The sequence below is a fragment of the Sus scrofa genome, chromosome 13 (assembly GCF_054392235.1).
Source record: "Sus scrofa isolate SSC_HxYL_T2T_F1_AM1 chromosome 13, Sscrofa_HxYL_maternal_Yorkshire_Landrace_v2.0, whole genome shotgun sequence".
Classification (NCBI taxonomy): domain Eukaryota; kingdom Metazoa; phylum Chordata; class Mammalia; order Artiodactyla; family Suidae; genus Sus; species Sus scrofa.
In genome coordinates, this window is record NC_139395.1 from 24,757,153 (window position 1) to 24,776,273 (window position 19,121).

Below are 19,121 nucleotides of genomic sequence, written 5' to 3' on the forward strand. Positions count from 1 at the left end.
GCGTCCCTCCCTCCAGTCGGCCCCGCAGCCTGTTTCCCTCGTCTCTCTGGGTCCCGGCTGCACCTTCTCCGTGGGACGCCCCTCGCCCGCCGCCGCTCGCGGGACTCGGCTGTCACTTCACTTTTCTGCACCGCCTCCCGGCTCCCCTGCCCGGCCGCGGGGGTACCCGCCGTGCGCGCTCCCGCCCCCTCGCGGCCGCGCGCGCGAGGAGGAGGGGCGGAGAGGCGCGCGGCGCGGCGGGCCGACGTGGGGCTCGCGCTCTCGCGGTCTCTCCGGGCGGGCACGCGGGCACGCGCAGTCACGGGCGCGCGCGCGGACGGCCGGGCGGCGGCAGCTCCCGGAGGCGGTGGCTTCACTTTCCTGGACTCAGGGGCGACCACAGCAACAGCCGCGGGCAGCAGCCTCGGGACCCGGAGCTGGAACGGCCGGGGCGGCGGCGGCGGCGCCGAGGGTGAGTCCAGGCGGGCACGGGCGCGGCGCGGACAGGCGTGGCCGTGCGGTGCGCTGTGCGTGGGTCTGGGTTCGGTGACTGGACGGTCCGCGGGGACAGCCCGTCCCCGGGGCCTCCTCGGCGCCCCTTCCCCCGCTCCTCCGCAGCCCCCTCTTCCCTGGCTGGGTCTCGAGCCCGCGACCTGCGCGGACGCCCCTCCCTCAGGTACTCGCCGGGCCGCGCCGGGCCCCCGCCCCGGCCCCCGCTCCACTCGGCGCCGCAGGGCTCTGCCGACGTCGCTCGCGCCCCGCTTCCCTTCCCCCGAGCCCAGTCCCCGCGCCCCCTCCCGCGAGCCTCCTGCCCCTGTTTCTCGCCCTTTCCACCCCTCCCCCTCCTCCCCATCCACCTCCCTCTGCCTCTTCCCTCCCTGCCCATCTTCTACCCCCTTCCGTTCTCAGTTCCCCATCCCTCGCCACCCTCCTGGCCCCTTCTCTCTCCCAGCCGCATCCTGGAACTAAGTCTTAGCAAAAGTACAGGATAAATGTCACGGTGCAAAGTGCCCGGCTTGATCTTTTGCTATTTTCCCTAATTGCATAATTGCTGCACATGGTGCCTCTCGGCGAGTGCCGGGTCCGGTTCCCTCGCGCCGCCGCACCCCCGTGGCTCGCCTGGAGACCTTGCGGGGTGTGTTTGTGTCTGCCCTGGTGTGGAGTGTGTGTTGTCTGGGTCTTTTGTGAAGCCCAGCGCTTGTCACAGTTTGGAACCCAAGCCCATTTTTCTCCGATCTTTTCTCTGCAGCCCCCGCTGGCCTGGTTCGAAACTGGCTCCCCCTTCCCCTCGACCCTATCATCTCCCCCTCCTCCCTCTCTCCTCTCTTAATGTTTTGATCCTTTTGCCCTTTACCATTTCTAATGAAGATAAAGCGTAGCTTCTTGTGGCTTTTTTTTTTTTCCCACGACCAACCAGAAATGTCCAATCCATCTTCCCTTAAGGAAATTAAGGCCGCTTTAGAAAGACCTCATCCTGTGCTCGGTGGCTGTTACACCGATTTGCATGTTTTCAAGATTCATCTTTTTGAATTGTTTATTCTTGAGAGTCCACTAAAATATTTTAAAGTTCAAAAGGAAATGCTAGGATTTACCTTAAGAGTATCTAGTCTTTCAGAAAGATATTTAAGTTCTGCTTAGTTTTTTAAAATCCCCAATTCTTAAAAAAGTATGTACCTGAATATGCGGTAGTTCTGTCTGGGCCTTCGAAATCTAAATATTTGTGTTTTCTCACCTTGGATGCTCCTTGGCTCTTTAGAGTTTTGTATGTGGGCTGATGCTGATGAGGGAGGGTTTTCATATAATGTCACACCCCATTATTGAAAGGTGCACCCCTCCCCCAGGACATATAGCACTTTTTTCTCAAAACTTGAGTGTTCCATAATTATTTCGTGCATAAATATCTTTGCAAGTAAGTACAAGCTGGATATTGCTAGGTATCTGTGTAACCTAAATTGTTTTATTTTACGTTTTAGGAAAGTTTAGAAACATGAGTGGGAAGACAAATAGCAAGAAATCAGATGACAGAGTTAAACGATTTCCTGTTGTAAAAGCTCAAATGAACACTTGCTTTTGCAGTTTTATATCATGAGGTACATTATAAGGCTTATCTGGATAGTAATCCGGATTTATGGAGTGACAAGTTGTTTTTATGTTTTCAGTAATATTATTAACTAAATCAGTTCAGTTTTATGGAACAGTGGGAGCTTCATTTCATATGTTACTAATTTCCAAGACTGTAATTACAACATAGAGTACATAGCTAATACATGTTTAGGTAATTTTTGTGTTGAAGAATGGACCATATCTAAACTCTTAATTTAACACGTATTTGAGTGAGGTCTATTTTACTATTTTATGTTTAGAAAGCAAGTTTTACTCTGAGTACAAAGTAAAAATATAAATTTCAGTATGTTAATATCTTTGAAATTGTCATGGAAGCTTAGGTTTATAACTGTGGGGTTCAAGTTTATCTTCCCTCTAGATTAGATAATTGAATCAAATTAGCTATTTAGGAATTAATCTTAAAAGATAAAATTAAAGTGCTGATTTAGAAGATAAGAGTTTTATTTCAAAGCTTTTATTCATTTGTAATTTAAAGAGAACACCTTGTAAGTACACAGTCTTATAACTAATTAAATGCTTATAGACTGTTTTTCTTCATAAAATTAGTTGTCACCTAAGTAATGTAATACTTTTTCCCCATGCTTTTCCTGTAATCAGGCATTCAAAAAACAAAACCAATAGAAATTCCCCTTACTCTTGATATTTGAAAAAGATATGAGAACTTTGTTTCTAAAAGTTTTTATAGCGGTTACTAGTGGCCCCAGGGGAATTTATCATCTGTAGGTTTGGATGAAATAAGGTATCTTAGGTCAAAAGTGGAAATAATATTTTTTTCTTTATTGTGAAACTGTAGAAATTATACATCTATTTGGGTATTTTTAATAGTTCTCTAGTGAACTATTTATTCTTTAGACTTCTGATATTCTGGAGCAGTTTATAAAATTTAGATTTCAGATTATGGCTCAGCTTATATCCCTGAGTAGTCTTTTAAGTAATTTTATATACTCATGGCATTATTAGATATTGTGTAAATACACATAAATAAGAGTATTAAGAAGAATGTGTGTAGCTTTGTAACTAATGTAATATACAACTGAAATTCTAGGCATAGTTTATTAAACTGAAGCTGGAGCTTCAGTAAAAAGAATTTTATTTCCTTTAGGTTTCTGTATATTTGTCACATAATGGATTGCTTCTGTTTTAAGATATATAAAATGATTTATCACTCATTTCACATTTCTCAAAATATTGCTAGCAGTATTTTGCTGTATCTGAGGGCCTTTCCCTGAGAATAAGAGCTAACATGCTCTTATATACATATTTAGAGGGTTTTAAGTTCTGATATATTTTAACTGAGAGAAGTAAGCTGAAAAAAATTACTAAATCCAAGAATGAGAGTTTAAATGAAATAGAAATAGAAAAAAACAAGGATTATATTAAGATTGTTGAGCTACATGTGAAACATACTGATATAAAATTTCAGTATTCTGTGAGGTGACTTCAGTGCTTGTAAAAGATGCCACAGCTCTGGAGACTCATGCTCTCCATTTACTGCATAGGTGGGAAAGCAGTCACTTTTCCCCACATGTTTCAGAGCTGCTTTGGGCAGACTTATTTTTGTTTGGCAAGAGGGTGGGGGAGGGGGACTGTTGGGGGTTGGTGGAGTGTTTGTGTGATATCTTATTGAAGGCATTCAGTATTTTCTATTCACTCTTCACTCCTCTGTGCTTACCATGCCTTCAGTTCTCTTGCAGTGCTTTTTGGTTTGTCTTAACCATAAAAATTTCAATCCCATGACGGTTTGTATTATGAAATAACTGGTTTAGAGCAAGCTGCAAGTTAAATTTTTGGTGATGATGAATTTTAATCATTGTCAGCTAGCTATACATTTGGACTAATTATAATAATTAAAAACAGTGCTTTATTTGAGGTATCTTTCTTTTTCATATTAATTCTTATTTTAGATCTATCAAATACAGTTTTATTTCAGGTCTTGATTTTTTTTTTTTTGCTTTTCTAGGGCCGCACCAGAGGCATATGGAAGTTCTAGGCTGGGGGTTGGTTGAATCAGAGCTGCAGCTGCTGGCCTACACCACAGCCACAGCAACTCTGGATCCGAGCCTCATTTTTGACCTACATCATGACTCAGAGCAACGCCAAATCCTTAACCCACTGAGCGAGGCCAGGGATCTAACCACTTCCTCATGGATCCTGGTCAGGTTTGTTACCACTGAGCCACGATGGGAACTCCTCAGGCCTTAATTTGATTAAGAGTAATATAATATCTTTTTCAAAAGGAATTTTTCCCATTTATATATGATTTTTAAAGGTATATTTTGTGTTGTTAATGTCACCTCTTTTTTTTTTGTCTTTATAGGTCCACACCCACGGCATATGGAGGTTCCCAGGCTAGGGGTCTAATCGGAGCTGTAGCTGCCAGCCTACGCCACAGCCACAGCAACACCAGATCTGAACTGCATCTGCGACCTACACCATAGCTCATGGCAATGCTGGATCCCTGACCCACTGATCGAGGCCAGGGATCAAACCCACAACCTCATGGTTCATTTCCGCTGTGCCACGATGGGAACTCCTAATGTCACTTCTTAAAGGTAGTTTTGTTTTTCAGAGAAGGCATTTGTACCATCTCAAGTGGTTATGGGGTAACAAGCTGGGCATTGGTTTTGTCAGTTTGGCTTTGGATTTGTCAGTACATGCTAAGCTAGTCAGGTCATAGAGATATATTTATAGTGATCAAACTCAGAAATTGATGATGATAGAATGACAGTTGAGAAGAGAGGAGTGGAATGTTGGGGCATGTTGTCTAGGTTATAGCAGCTGCCTGTGTATCAAGGTATTGAGAAAATTGAATTGGTAGTTAGAGTTGCTTGCAGAACATGAACTCAGAGCAAATTTGAAAGCCTTGAGGGATATTTCATCCAGATTGTGGGTGGGGGAACGAAAGCATCCTTCATTGTCTCCATACAGTCTTCACCTCCTGTGAAAATGGTTGCTTGGTATATTGCCGGATCAGTGCAGGTGCCTTTGTAAGGTTCAGTTTTTATTTAGAATCATGGAGACATCTGTGTTTTTCTATTACCACAAAGGTTACTTAAAGCAATTGATTGGTTTAGAGGATTTTATCCTTAGCCTAGTCTGGAGGATGTATCTGTGTAATGTTTCAAAATAATGCAAAAGGCTCCTTCATTTCTCTGTTCCTGTGACTGTTTTTACTAACCTCAGCTCCAGCATTTGCAAGCTGGATTACCCACTAGGTCAGATCTCTTGTGCTTGTGGGACCAAAGGGCCTAGCATAGTGCTTGATGGAGAGCAGGCCCTCAATTTTTTTTTTTTTTTTTTTTTTTTTGGTAACAGCTTTATTGACATGTAATTCACATATTATAAAATCCACTCTTTTAAAATGTGTAACTCAGTAGTTTTCAGAGTATTTAGAGTTGTACAACATCACCATTATTTAATTTAATTTAATGAACAATTTCCTCACCCCCAAAGGAAACACTGTACCTATTAGCAGTCCTTTTAGGTTCTTCCTCCACTCCCAGCCCCTGGCAATCACTTACTGACTTTTCTGTCTCTGTGGATTTGCCTGTTCTAGATGTCTCATATGAATGGAATCATACAGTCTGTAGTCCTTTGTGACTGTCTTCTTTCACTTAGCATAATGCTTTCACAGTTCATCCATGTTGTTGCATGTAGATGCTGCATTCCTTTATATGGCTGAATTATATTCCATTGTTTGGATATACTACTTTGGATTTGTCTGTTCACCAGTTAGTAGACATTGGAGTTGTTTCCTCTTTTTGGCTCTATGAGTGATGTTGTTATGACCATTTTGTGTATATGTTTCATGTGTTTTCATTTGTCTTCCCGTGCATTTTGAATGGATGAAAGAAAAGTTTTGACAGCTCCCAGGGTGGTTTTGTAAATGACCAACTCATTCATTTTGTAGTGAGCTTTATTTACGTGGTCCACTTTAAGATTCATTTTCTCTCTATTCTTGAGGTGCCCTAATGTAGCCCTTCCACAACTGAATAAATGATTTTTGACTCTTTAATCCAGGATCTAAAATGTCCACTGAGGCACAAAGAGTTGATGACAGTCCAAGCACTAGTGGAGGAAGTTCTGATGGAGACCAACGTGAAAGTGTCCAGCAAGAACCAGAAAGAGAACAAGTTCAGCCCAAGAAAAAGGAGGGAAAAATATCCAGCAAAACAGCTGCTAAATTGTCAACTAGTGCTAAGAGGTACTTCAATTGTTATAACCTCTTTGTTTTTAGTATCTATTTGTCACCTTAAGTTCTGTCTTTCCCTTGCATTTGATCATTTTTGTGAGATGTGGACCATGAAGTTCTTGGACTTTTTGTTCTTCTTCAAGATTATTACTTTTTTTTGTGATTTTAAAGTCAATTGAACAGCATGGCAAATTTATAAAGTACATGTCCATTGTGTGTGTGTGTGTGTGTGTGTGTGTGTGTGTGTGTTGTTAGGTGAGCATGGAAAGAAAAAGGCGTGTAAAAATGTGATGATTTGATTTAATGGTTCCTTGACTATTAATATTTTATTCCATTCAGTAGCAGAGAATAGAGAGCGGGAATCTGTTGAAATGGTTATTGAGGGGCAGTGTGTTTCCTACTCCTTCCTGTTAGTAAAGGGAGAAATGCTGGAGTTACCAACAAATGCTTCTTGGTTTCATTATATTAGGCAGTGTTTCAGTCTTGATAAAGATTTTCTTTTTCTCCAGAGAATAGATAGATCTGGAAGGAAGATATTTGAATGATTCTCTATTGCCACATCAATTGTTTATGATGATTGGCATGTCATTGGACTCGGCAGAGGAAATCTGCTTTAATATTGTTACGTTATAGAATATGTCTTGGTAAATATTTTAAAGTGAATTGAATTTAGTAGAATCTTTCCTGCTCCTGTGATGTATTATTCTTGCTTTGTTTGATACCTTTTTTTATATTAAATAAGTATAAATAAAAGGAGTCTGTAAGTTTTAGACATAGTGGAATGTCTGAATGTTGAATGATAGCTTTATACTTTATTGGATAGTATGGATTAGGGGAAACTCATCCCAAAGATTATAAACCATGTGGCCTGGTAGACCTTTTTTTTCTCTGGCCTCATCAGTGCATAGGATTGGGAAGAACCTTCTCATGCCTGGTGGGGCATGACTTCCTAGGGAGAGATGTTAGAGTGATGGTGAGTGCTCAGAAGCCCATTCTGGGAGACTAGGGTGGTCATTCTCCCTTTCCCGGAAGTGTGTTGCCAATCCCTATAACCTCTGTTGAAGGAGTTGTTTGAAAGTCAGGTCGCCTTGAACTTTAAACCTTTGAACCTCTCTACTCACACGCTGGCATGGGGGAAAGGGTTCAGTTTGTTTCCGCTCTCACATCACAAATGCAGAAGGCCTCAGCTGGTGAACCCATCTCTTCTGCTGCCTGGCCACAGCACAGAAGGACCTGCTGTGGGGAAGTCGGGGTGAAGTTAGAACAGATAAGGAAGGTGGGGATGGAGAAAATATGATGTTTAGATGAGAGAAAGGATGCTGGGTGTGGTGGGTAGGAGACATTCAGGTACAGATTGTATAAAAGAGGAAAGTCTAATTCAGTTTTCAGCTTCTGACAGTGAGAGTTTTTTCAGGGCCTCTTCAGCTTGTCAGAAAAGGCCAGGTCTGTGGTGGGGGGGGGGGCGGGTTTGGATAATGCATCTGCTGGGTCTGTGCTCTGCTTGGTTAGCAGAGAATCCTGTCTTGCTTTTTCCCCTGGCTGGGAGCACCACCATAAAAATACCTCAAAATCATATTTCTTGGGTGATGTAGCAAAGACCAAACTCCGCTTAGGAAAGAGAGTGAGCTATAAGGTGTGTAGAAGTGAGGATTACATAAAATTTTTTCGAGTACATGGATCATTTTTTACTTCATTTTCCTACAAAGTATACAATATGTATTCAGACATAGCTTTCCCTTTTCTCCCTCCTCAGATAGGGGATGAAACTTAGTTTTGAGGTGATGTGGGTGCATGTGAAGAATCCAGAACAGGAGTTACTGCCGTGCTGCATCGGGATCAGTGGCATCTCTGTGGCACTAGGACTCAGGTTCTATCCCCTGCCCAGCACAGTGAGTGAAAGAATCTGGTGTCGTCATAGCTATGGCATAGGTTGCAGCTGGCCCAGGAATTCCATATGCCATTGGGGTGGCCAAAAAAGGGGAAAAAAAAAATTCAGGACAGTGTCTGATTGGCACATGATAGAAATTGGTATTACTGCATTGGTGAAAATAGGAAGTGTCTTTTTTTTTTTTTTAAGGCTGCACCTGATGCATATGGAAGTTCCCAGGTTAAATTGGAGCTTTAGCCGCTGGCCTATGCCATAGCCACAGCAATGTGGGATGTCTGCAACCTATACCACAGTTCACAGCAAGACCAGGGAGCAAACCTGCATCCTTATGCTAATCAGATTCATTTCCTCTGAGCCACAACGGGAACTCCAAGAAATGTCTTGATTTGCTTCCTGGCTGGAAAAAAAAAAATCCCTCCCTTGGCAAATTTATTCTGTGAGTCTGTGATTTTCAGTTTGTGATTGATGACCTTCCTCTAGAAGGTCTCTGGATGGTTTATGGGTGAGTGTCTAAAGTGACTTAGTCATTTACTATTTGTTTCAAATATAAAAACACTGCCTCACTGCCAATTTTTAGGTAAAAAAGCCCCCAAACAAACAAAACCCCTCAGTTCTTCCCTCTTCCCTTCCCCCAGTTTAGTTGATAGTGAAGTCAGCTTTGTTCCTGCCTCCCCCATCTCTAAGTTCTAAAAACTGAAGAAAAAATTGGGAATCACGAGGACAGGGACTTACATCTTTTTAATTCACCGTTATATCCACAGTGCCTAGCATAGTAGGGTCACAATATCTATTTACTGGCTGCTTTAGAACCTTGAATTTGTTTTAGGGGTTTGATCTTCTGTAGAGATTAGAATCCCGCTACTAATGTGTTCAGAAGATTAAAGTTAAAATTCTAATTTATTATTATTGATAATTGATTTTTATTGAGATGAGACATCTTTGCCAAACAGTGTCGCTTGGTGAGAGAGGATCAATCAGTAGCAGTGCAGAGCTTGGATGCTAGAGACAGGATCCAGGTTTAATTCTAGGTTCTGGCATTTAGTTGCTCTAGGATCTTAGGTATGTAATTTAACATTTTAAAGCCTCAGCTTTCTCTTCTGTTCAATGGAAATAATAATGGACCCATCTTTGCAGGGCTGTTGTAAGGACAAAATGCGATAGAATATTTCTTCAGCACATGGTAAGGTTTCATGATGCTGGCAGTTACAGACTTTGTGCCGGTTAAAATCTACAATATTTTTTCAAGTCCATTTGATAAGCTTTAGGCAAAGGAGGTATATGTTAACCTCTGAGGACATAATGCTGTTTGTTAAACTAGAAATGCTCAGATGCTGTAATTGTATAATTTTATAGTAGTTCAAGAAAAGCACTTTGTGCATTGTTGTTCAGTTGAATGATATGTGCTGTTATCGTAGAAGTAGTAGTTAGGTGTAGAAACGTGTTTTCTTGAAAGAAATTTCATTTTTCAGGTATTAGAAAAAATAGTGTTGGATAAAGAAAATATTAAGTGGGTATTTTGTTTAAACAATGTTAAAAATTAATTGTATTTTTTAGAGTTAAGAGGGAGATTATAGGCACTTTGATGCACTTTTGCTTTTTGGCAAATTTGTTTCTTAAAAATTGGCATGCTTTCATCCTGGTCTATTCTCTTGATAATGTCTAATCACTCTTGCTGTGTTTCCTGTAGATCTAATTATATTTGTCTTATATCTGTATTTCTTATACTTGTAGTTGGACAGTGCAGTGGCAAAATTTGATGATCTTATTAAAATGCCAAGTCAGTGAAACATCTGTTTTGAGTTCTTCACTGAATTGACTGAACTGGTTTTTTCACTTGTTGACACATCTGTAAATAGTTATTTTATTTTTTTATTATTATTTTTGCTTCGTAGGGCCGCAGCCACAGCATAGGGAGGTTCCCAGCCCAGGGGTTGAATCAGAGCTGTAGCTGTCGGCCCACACCACAGCCACAGCAACACTGGATCTGAGCCACGTCTGTGACCTACACCACAGCTCACGGCAGCACCGGATCCTTAACCCACTGAGTGAGGCCAGGGATCGAACCTGTATCCTCATGGCTCCTAGTTGGGATCATTAACTGCTGAAGGGAAATCATGTAAAGAGTAATTTTAAATCATGCTATTTCACATTGCCTTTGTTCAGAGTAGACATTGTGATTTTGTTAGACACAATACAGTACTGTCCTAGGAGTGATAATTTGGTTTTAGACTCTAAGTTTTTGTCAGGTTAAAAGGTTGATTTCAGGAGTTCCTGTTGTGGCTCATTGGGTTACAAATCTGACTAGTATTTGTGAGGATGTGGGTTCAATCTGGCATTGCCGTGAGCTGTGGTATAGGTTGCAGATGTGGCTCAGATCCTGAGTTGCTGTGGCTGTGGTGTAGGCCGGCAGCTCTCATTCAGCCCCTAGCCTGGGAACTTACATATGCTGAAGATTGTTTTCAAATGCACATTTAAAAACTTTTTTTTTTTGGCTACACCTGTACCACGTGGAAGGAATATCCTAGGCCAGGGATTGAACCTGTGCCGCAGCAGTAACCCAGACCCACAGCAGTGGCAATCCTAGATCCTTAACTCACTGAGCCACAAGAAAACACCCTAAAACCTTTTTTATATTACTGAACTCAGGATGCATCTTACAATGCAGTCATTAATTGAGGGTATCTTAAAAATAGTGGTCTTTTAGAATCAAATACATTGTATGTATCATCATTCAGAATTAAACTCTAGTTATTTGCAATTACTGTCTTCTAAATTAATTCAGAACTACTTGATATTTAAAGAAATTTTAGTGATAAGTTGCATGAGTTGGATGAGTTTATTTTGAAAGGTTTTGACCAGTTGATTCTATTGGTTAGAATAGGGGTTCTCGGGTAACTGAGAAATGCAGAGCTTAGGGGAATATAGAAAGTCATCTAAGTGGAAGAAAGGTTTTTTTTTTTTTGTCTTTTTGCCTTTTCTAGGGCCGGTCCCACGGCATATGGAGGTTCCCAGGCTAGGGGTCTAATTGGAGCTGTAGCTGCCGGCCTACGCCACAGCCATAGCAACGCCAGATCCGAGCCGTGTCTGGGACCTACACCACAACTCATGGCAACGCTGGATCCTTAACCCACTGAGCAAGGCCAGGGATCGAACCCACAACCTCATCATTCCTAGTTGGATTCGTTACTACTGAGCCATGACAGGAACTCCAGAAGAAGGGTTTTGAAACAATAACCTTAAGAAAATACCTTTGTGAATCCCCATGTCCGTATATTCATGATCTGCTTGGACCTGAGAGAGTTACTGAATTTTCCTTAACCTAAAATGTGTTTGTGTTTTAAGCATATCAGTACCTATACACTGCTTCATTTTGCTAAACAATCCAGTATTGATGTTAAAATGAGTGTTTCATATCTTCTCTTTTTTGTGTAGTTTTGGTACCGTATTCTTCAATTAAGTGTGAATGAATCATCATTGCCCCAACCCAACTCCCCTTGCTTTTTAGAAAAATGACAGTCATATACAATACTCTCACTGTTGCTGGAATATCGAAGGTATTAGGTGAAGTCTTACAAACTGAAATTCAGTCTGTATTTTGTCTCTGACTTTTCTCAGTGACTATTTGCTGTTGCTGACTTCTGTATTATACTAACTGAGAAATGGCACTGCTGGACAGAAATTGGAAATTTAAGCATTGTCTAGTTGACTTATGTCTAAAGAAATAATTTTGCCTTAAAATTTCTGATAAGAGAGAGACCTTTTTTGGTTTGACCTAGCAAGATAATTGCTTGTTTTTTCACATTCCCAGTGTAAAGTCACTAGCCTTAGTTTCCTAAGTAGGGACTGATAAAACAGTAATACTCAGAGAATTCTGTGAGATTCATTTAATTCACTTTTAATAGCCTAAGATCATCATGTAAAAGGTACACTGTAAGTGTGAATTATTGATACTTTTTCATTTTTTCTCACCCTAAGGGCCAGTGCCTGAAATAGCTATCTTCCTTACTCCACGTGTCAAGAATGAGAAACTTAATACGTACATGATCACAACTTTTGAGATAGAATTGGATTGCTGTCATTGAAAACAGCAGGACATCTTGCAACCATTTAAATAGCAATTCTTAGTATAATCTTTTCTGTCAAGAGAAATACAGTCATTCTTTAGTAGCAGCAGCTGAAAATATAATATATTGACTCACCACTCAGATTTGTCAAGTTTATCAGTAAATTACTTTTTGTATTGAATAATTAGATTTAGAATTATAGACATCCAGAGGGGTGTCAATTTCCGTTATAGAAATCTATGACAAAAGTATGACATCAATTTTTTAAACCAAAAGGGATAGTATAAGCATAAAGCAAGATGAGTTATTAGAAAATCCCAAAGTTCTTTTATGTTAAAAATAGTTTTGACCATTTAAGCATGCTCTTTTGAATGCCTCTTCTTTTGGTCCTCTGAGTTTAAAAACAGTTTATAAAAATTATTCATGTTTTTGTTAACAGAATTAAACAGCACAGAGACATTTTTAATGGAAAGCAGCAATGTTCTGTTAACACTCTCCCTATCCCAATTCCATTCCTTTTGAGTCTGGTTTACCTTCTAATGATTTCTTCATAATTCTAAATAATATGCTTATACCTATTTGTTGAATTAGTAACTTAATATCTTTTGTCTCCTTGCTATGAAATTTTGAGGATGTAGCTTTTTATCTGCTCTTTTCTCTCCTCCCAGTAAATGACAGTTCTATTTTTTTTTAAAAAAAAAAGAGTATTGATTGTCTTTCTAAACCAAATAATATATTTAAGCCACTATTTCTTATTCCTTCAAATTTCAACAGTATTCCTTGGTTCCCTATTTTGTCAAATTTGGATTTTAATATGTGTTCTTCTTATATCTACTTATACGTATCCCCTACCCGCTTTCAGTTGGTTTCTATTAGCTACACCTAATTTTACATCTTCAAGGTTAGCAACATTTACATTGTGTATCGCAGCTACAACTTGTCTACCGTGTTTTATCTATAAGTAAAAGACCAATAAATTTTCTATGCATTTACTGTACCTGAATATTTAGTGCCAGACCAGAGTGTTAGGCTTAGATTTCCTTCAAGTCCAAAGTCATGATCTCAAGGCTACCCCATGAGTCATAGCATTTAGGCAAAATATATCAGATCTTTTCTATCCTTTAACATCTATTACTTGATTAAGATTATTACACATTTTAGTTTCCTTCCTATTTGATCTATGATTTTCTTGTATAGCTGTTTCTTCTGGGATTTCTGATTTTCTTTTTTTTACCCTTTGAATAGTGTGTCTTTATATCCTAATGTACTCTGCAGCCCCCTCTGGTTCTCAACCTATTTTTTTTTTTTTTTCCTTAGCAGAAGAATTCCTTTATTTTCCGTCAGGTATCTTTGCCCTTCTAGTTTGTCCTTGAAATTTTAATTTGAATAGAGCAAGGCACACTACAAAAAGGGTAAAGAAGTGGTTTTTTTTTTTTTTTTTTTTTTTCAAGCATAGTTTTTTAACAGCTTGGAACCAGTGGAAAAATAATACATCAGGAATATTTTGTTATTCGGGTGTTCACTGCTAAGGTAGGTCCTTTGTACGGGACATTCTTTCTCCCTCAAGAACAATTTAGTCACTGCTGACTCCAATTGATTTATACTCTTCTGCTTTGTCTTCTAGAAATGCACTAAAATTATCATCCATGGGTGACCATCCCCTTCTCTTTGCTGTTTATTCCTCTTTGTACTTTCTGTACCCCTGTGCCCTCCTTCCCCTGCACCCCCTATCACCAGTGGGGTCCTGAAGGAGTGGGAGGTGAATGTGTGTTCTCAGTTTGCCAGCTTACCCATTCAGTTTTAAGGTGCCTGATTTATTTATAATTTTGTGTGAAATCCATAAAGGGTGTTCTATATCAGACTCTGAGACTTCTCTTATTTAATTATGGGTCATGTGTACTTTATATGTATATAAAAAAATCATAGAATCCATATTAGAAGGAAATCATGTTTTAAAGAGAGCATGGACTTTGTCCTAGTCAGCCTCTTCATTTTATAGGATAGAAAACTGAGACCTTGAAAGAGCGCAGGTGTGAATAGTCTTTTTGCTCAAGAATTCTCAGTTAACGGGACAGCAGAATTAAAAGGTTTTTTGGGTTTAAATTTCTCAGTCTCGCTCTACTTTATAATGCTCCCTCAATCCTGAATCACATGGCTTAGAGAAGTGAAATTATATCTGGCATGTGATTCATATGGGAAATTGGTGCTAATGCTTCTGAAGGAGGTGCACCAGTTCTGATAATTCCATTTGTTGTCTTGAAAAAGACATAGAATGAAATTCTTTCAGAGTAAATATTTTTGTTCTGCTTTCTGTTTTCTTTAATGGTACTTTAGTAAACTATTATTCATATACTATCAATAATTACCAGAGAGCAGACACCCAGCAGTGAATCTCATATTTTAAAACCATGCAGAGGAGAAGGAATGGTTTTGAGAATTTTTAAAAATTTGGTTTAACAAAGCCTACCATTTAATAATACATGAATGAGGGAGTTGCTGTTGGGGCTCAGTGGTTTACGAACCTGACTGCACCCAACTAATGTCCATGAGGATGCGGGTTCAATCCCTGGCCTTACTCAGTAGGTTAAGGATCTGGTGTTGCTGTGAGCTGTGGTGTACGTTGCAAATGTGGCTCGAATCTGGTGTGGCTGTGGTGTAGACTGGCAGCTGTCCCTCTGATTGGACCCCTAGCTTGGGAACTTCCATGTGACACAGGTGTGGCCCTAAAAAGCAATAAACAAAAACAAAAAACATGAATGATAGGAGGTTGCTGTTTAGTCTTACAAAACAGTCTGGTATGTTTATAGGGTTTAGGTACAGTTAAAAATAAAAGATGAAAATAACATGAGGGCAAAAGCATGTTTGTAAAATAAAAGTTCATTTTTTTTCTTTGCATGAAGCTTATGCAATTACATTAAAATGAGGGAATTCTAATAAAGCTTATTGAAATTTGAAACCTTCAACTTGCTTCGTCCTAGAGGCTTCAGGGAAGAATGCCATTTATATTTTGATACCCATTTCAGTTGTTGGAATGAGGTCCTGATAATCCTCTCTTCACCAGTTGATCGTCTCAATCAGCATGGTTGGATTCAACTTACTGTGATCATCTTTCCTTTCTATATGAGAGGTTCTAGTACAAATCAGAAGTTGAAATGATCCATAAATAATGTGACAGATGTTTCCAGTTTGAAGTAGAAATATTGGTTAGTGCTGGCAGTGGCCTAACGAAGTTTTAAGTGATAGTGTTGCTTTCTCAGGCTGCAAGCACTAATAATGGCCAGTCTTGTTTGTCTTTACATTGTCAAGATTATGGCAGAAATTACTACTTTGTTGGTATTGTATATGATGGTTTATACAGTATTAGTTTTTCAAAGTAGTGGGAAATACTACCGTAAAAGTATAATTTTAATGAAATATTAAGAGAGTGACATTTTAACATAACTTTCTTTGTGTTTATTTTGAAGAATTCAGAAGGAACTTGCAGAAATTACATTGGACCCACCTCCCAACTGTAGGTAAGTACTTACGGATTTTTATTTATTTGTATCTTCTGTAGAAGATAAAATTGAACTGTTGGTCTGATATGCAGCTATCATTGTGGTAGTCTTGATTAATTAGTAAAAACATTGTGGTTTGGATTTAAATGACCGTGGGAGACAGTGGTGGTTGTTGTCTCTGCAGAAGTGGAATATTCAGCAAGTATGTTTGTCGCGGTAGAGTGAAGTTGCCAAAGAAAGGTCATGCAATGAACAGTAAGATAATCAGATTATAGGGTAAGAAATACAATTATCTTTAGTGGAAGAGGGAGGTATTGGGGTTTTAAATGATTTCTTTAATGATAAACTAAGACTGTGGTGAAAATATTTGCTGTTTGATAATTATTTAGTTGTTGGAAATTGATTTTTTAAAATGCTCTAACATTACACAGTGTTTCTTCATGGTTTAAATTGTTTCTTAGAGTCATTGGTTGTGACTAAGTAAGGATGGGTGATTGGAGGCAGTGATGTTAAATTTAAAACACTCCTTTATGGCCACCTGCTCTCAAATTTTCTGGTCATAGTTTACTTATGAGAGGTTAAAGTGCTTGCCTGGAAGTGATTAATGATACACAGGTATGTAGAGGAAGAAGAAATAATCTCCTATATCTTGGATCTGGAAGATGGCTGTTTGTCTATTTTAGGGCATTTTTCTGTGTTTTGATATGAGTTCAGTGTTAGAACTAGGTCACCACGGAGTTGTTGTAGTGTAAATGGATAGTCTTGTGCTTTAAATGTGAGAGGGCAGATTTCCAGTATTGAACGTGAGTTTGAAATGCATTGTTTGGTATGATTTCTGATTTTACTGGTCTTATTTTTATATGAAAGCAAAGATAGCAACTATAGATAATAATGAAAGTGAACATTTTGCAGATGGCCAAATGGCTAGTTGACAATTATTTTGTGTAGGAAAAATCTAATAAAACTTAATGTTTGTGGTGAATTTATTATGTTTCTTTACATGAGAGTCATGTATATTATATAAACTTGCAGTAATAATGTTCAGAAGATGTTTCACTCAAAACAAATAATTCTTTGTTGGGTAAAACTGTTTAACAGTTTATCAGTCACACTCAAGACTGTGTTACATCAAAGCTGTTTCAGATGGCAGATCATTGTTTAGGCTTTGGTGGCCAATTCATGTAAGTAGATTGATTTGTGGAGAAACTTCAGTTTGAATTAAACTTAAAATCCCTTGTTTCTTAGTATTTGTTTTAATGACTTGAACCTTTGTTTTAATAAACTGTGTTTTACCACATATATTATTTTTGTTACCTGTTTACAAACAACTGAACTGGTAAATATGCAAACTTAACTTATACCCTTATTTGCTTAAATTTTGACAGCAGATTATTGGTAACATGAGCTACTTGCTTTGTTTTAATGAGCTTGTTTGACTCATTTTGATAAATGAAATCCACATGTATCTTGTGATGTTTGCAATTTTGCTATTAAATATATTATTTTCTAATACAGTAGTCTAATTTAGTTTTGGCTTACCACGCTTCGATTAAACTAATATATTGTAAAAAATTCTTGAAAACTTAGAGTTGGAGGATAGGAATTAAATAATAGTTATTACTTAAACTAAAATAATTTAAGTAAAATTAAATAATTAAACCATAGTTCTATTTAATATAAAAACAAAAAGTTTAACTGTGGTGTCATCTGAAATTTGGGGAATTACTTTTTCATTGAGCCTTAGTTAAAGTATCACTATTGGTTATGTAAGCAAAGTATATATACTAGTTTTTCACTTTAAAATGTGGATGTCACATATAATAAGCCCCTTCGACAATTTCAGGAAAGATACCTACTTAGTTGTATTTCTCCCCCAGAGATGTCAACATATAACATTGTAGAAATATACCTTGGTTGACTCATTTGCTGGCTTACGAGTATTTGCAATGAAATCCTTTTAACATTGTGGAGATTGGGCAACTAAGTCTGCTTTAGAAGCAAGAACTGCCGGTGCAGTGGCTTTGGCTTCTTCTATTGGATCCTCAATAAGTTTGGACTGATTAGGTAGCGATAAAGATCATACTCAGGATCATGTATGCGGAGCTCCCCCTTGGGGAAGGACCCTCTGTTGTGTCTGGTTGGGAAGTGGCAGGTAGTTGTACATTCCCTGTGTGCTTGTGCTGTATTACCATGGACATCCGGTGCACTCGTTAAGTGGGTTACTGTGGTCTTTGGCTTTTTTGATGTCAAACATTTGATTTTAGTTTATAGTAATTCTGCCCATCTATTTTTCAGTTAGAATGTGGTTACTATCTTCAGATAGAGAAGTTAGAACATAACTTTAGTTTGGCTTATTTTTGGCACAAAGTTAACAATGCTTTTGTGGTTGATTTTTTAAAGTTCTGTGCTGCCTTCGTGTGTGTCCTAATGACTATAATGAATTAATTTATAGAAATGTAATAAATTAAAGCTATTTGCTTAATAGAGTCAAAATCCCATTCACCTAGTACTCCCTTTATGTATGACCTTTTCTGGGACACCTGTCTCTCAAAACACTACCTTTTGGTTGCTTGGGCAGTTACTAACTCACAGGTAAAGAACACCGGTGGGTTTAGGCAGTCGGGGTGGAAAAGGATTTTATCTATAAGTTGTGATGAGGTTGGTGTGTGTCACATTCCACTTGGAATGTGGTTCATTCCTATTTTCTGGAATTTAAGAGGCTGGTACTGCCCAGTTCTGTGTGTATGTAAGGTTGGAGGTGGGACTTTGGAATTTCAGTGCATCTCTTGTGTGATGTCCAGTTAAGCAACTCTTACAATTCATGTTGAAGGAACTACTATGTGTTTATCTTCTATGTAGTGTTTGAGTTTTTTTTTTTTTTTAAAGTTTTGGAACAAACCTAAATATTTTAAAAGAGCATCCACAAAATACTTTGATGATAAGTTAAATTATTTCTTCTTATAGGAAACACATGCGTAATACAGCTTTTGGTTTTCACTTTTTATGTTGTCTTTATTCACTTTGTTGTTAAAAATGCAATAATACAGTTTTATTTTAAGTTGGGTTGATTGAATTCTTTTTTAATATTGTAACATTAATGTTTAAAAACAAAATTTTATAATATACCTAAGAAGGGAGTTTCTGTTCATGAAATCACGGGGTCTGTAGGGCCATAGGCATAGAAAAGTATATATAATTTGTGCAAAATGTGGTTATATAGTTAGAATATCCTCTGTAAATAGTAGAATATATTTTGCTTGGTCTCAGTGTTTATGGTCGATAACGTAATTGACCCATGGTATTTGCAAGGGCTCTGTCCTGCAGCCTCTGCAAATCCATCAGTGTTTTCATACTGCCAGCTGAGTTGGGGCTGTGGG

The 19,121-nt window shown here is 38.8% G+C and overlaps 1 protein-coding gene across 6 annotated transcripts in view; it reads left to right on the forward strand.

Annotated features, from left to right (window-relative positions):
• The first annotated feature begins 312 nt into the window (after positions 1-312).
• Positions 313-19,121, forward strand: part of UBE2E2 (ubiquitin conjugating enzyme E2 E2) — a 383,225-nt gene continuing 364,416 nt past the window's right edge. For 4 of the 6 annotated variants that reach the window (XR_014822495.1, XR_014822496.1, XM_021068634.2 and 1 more), the window contains exons 1-3: positions 313-451; positions 6,124-6,307; positions 15,712-15,762. Coding sequence is in view for 4 of the 6 variants with exons in the window: in XM_021068634.2 (XP_020924293.2) it covers positions 6,132-6,307; positions 15,712-15,762 (227 nt within the window). In the remaining 2 variants the exon portion in view is untranslated. 6 annotated transcript variants of the gene reach the window in all.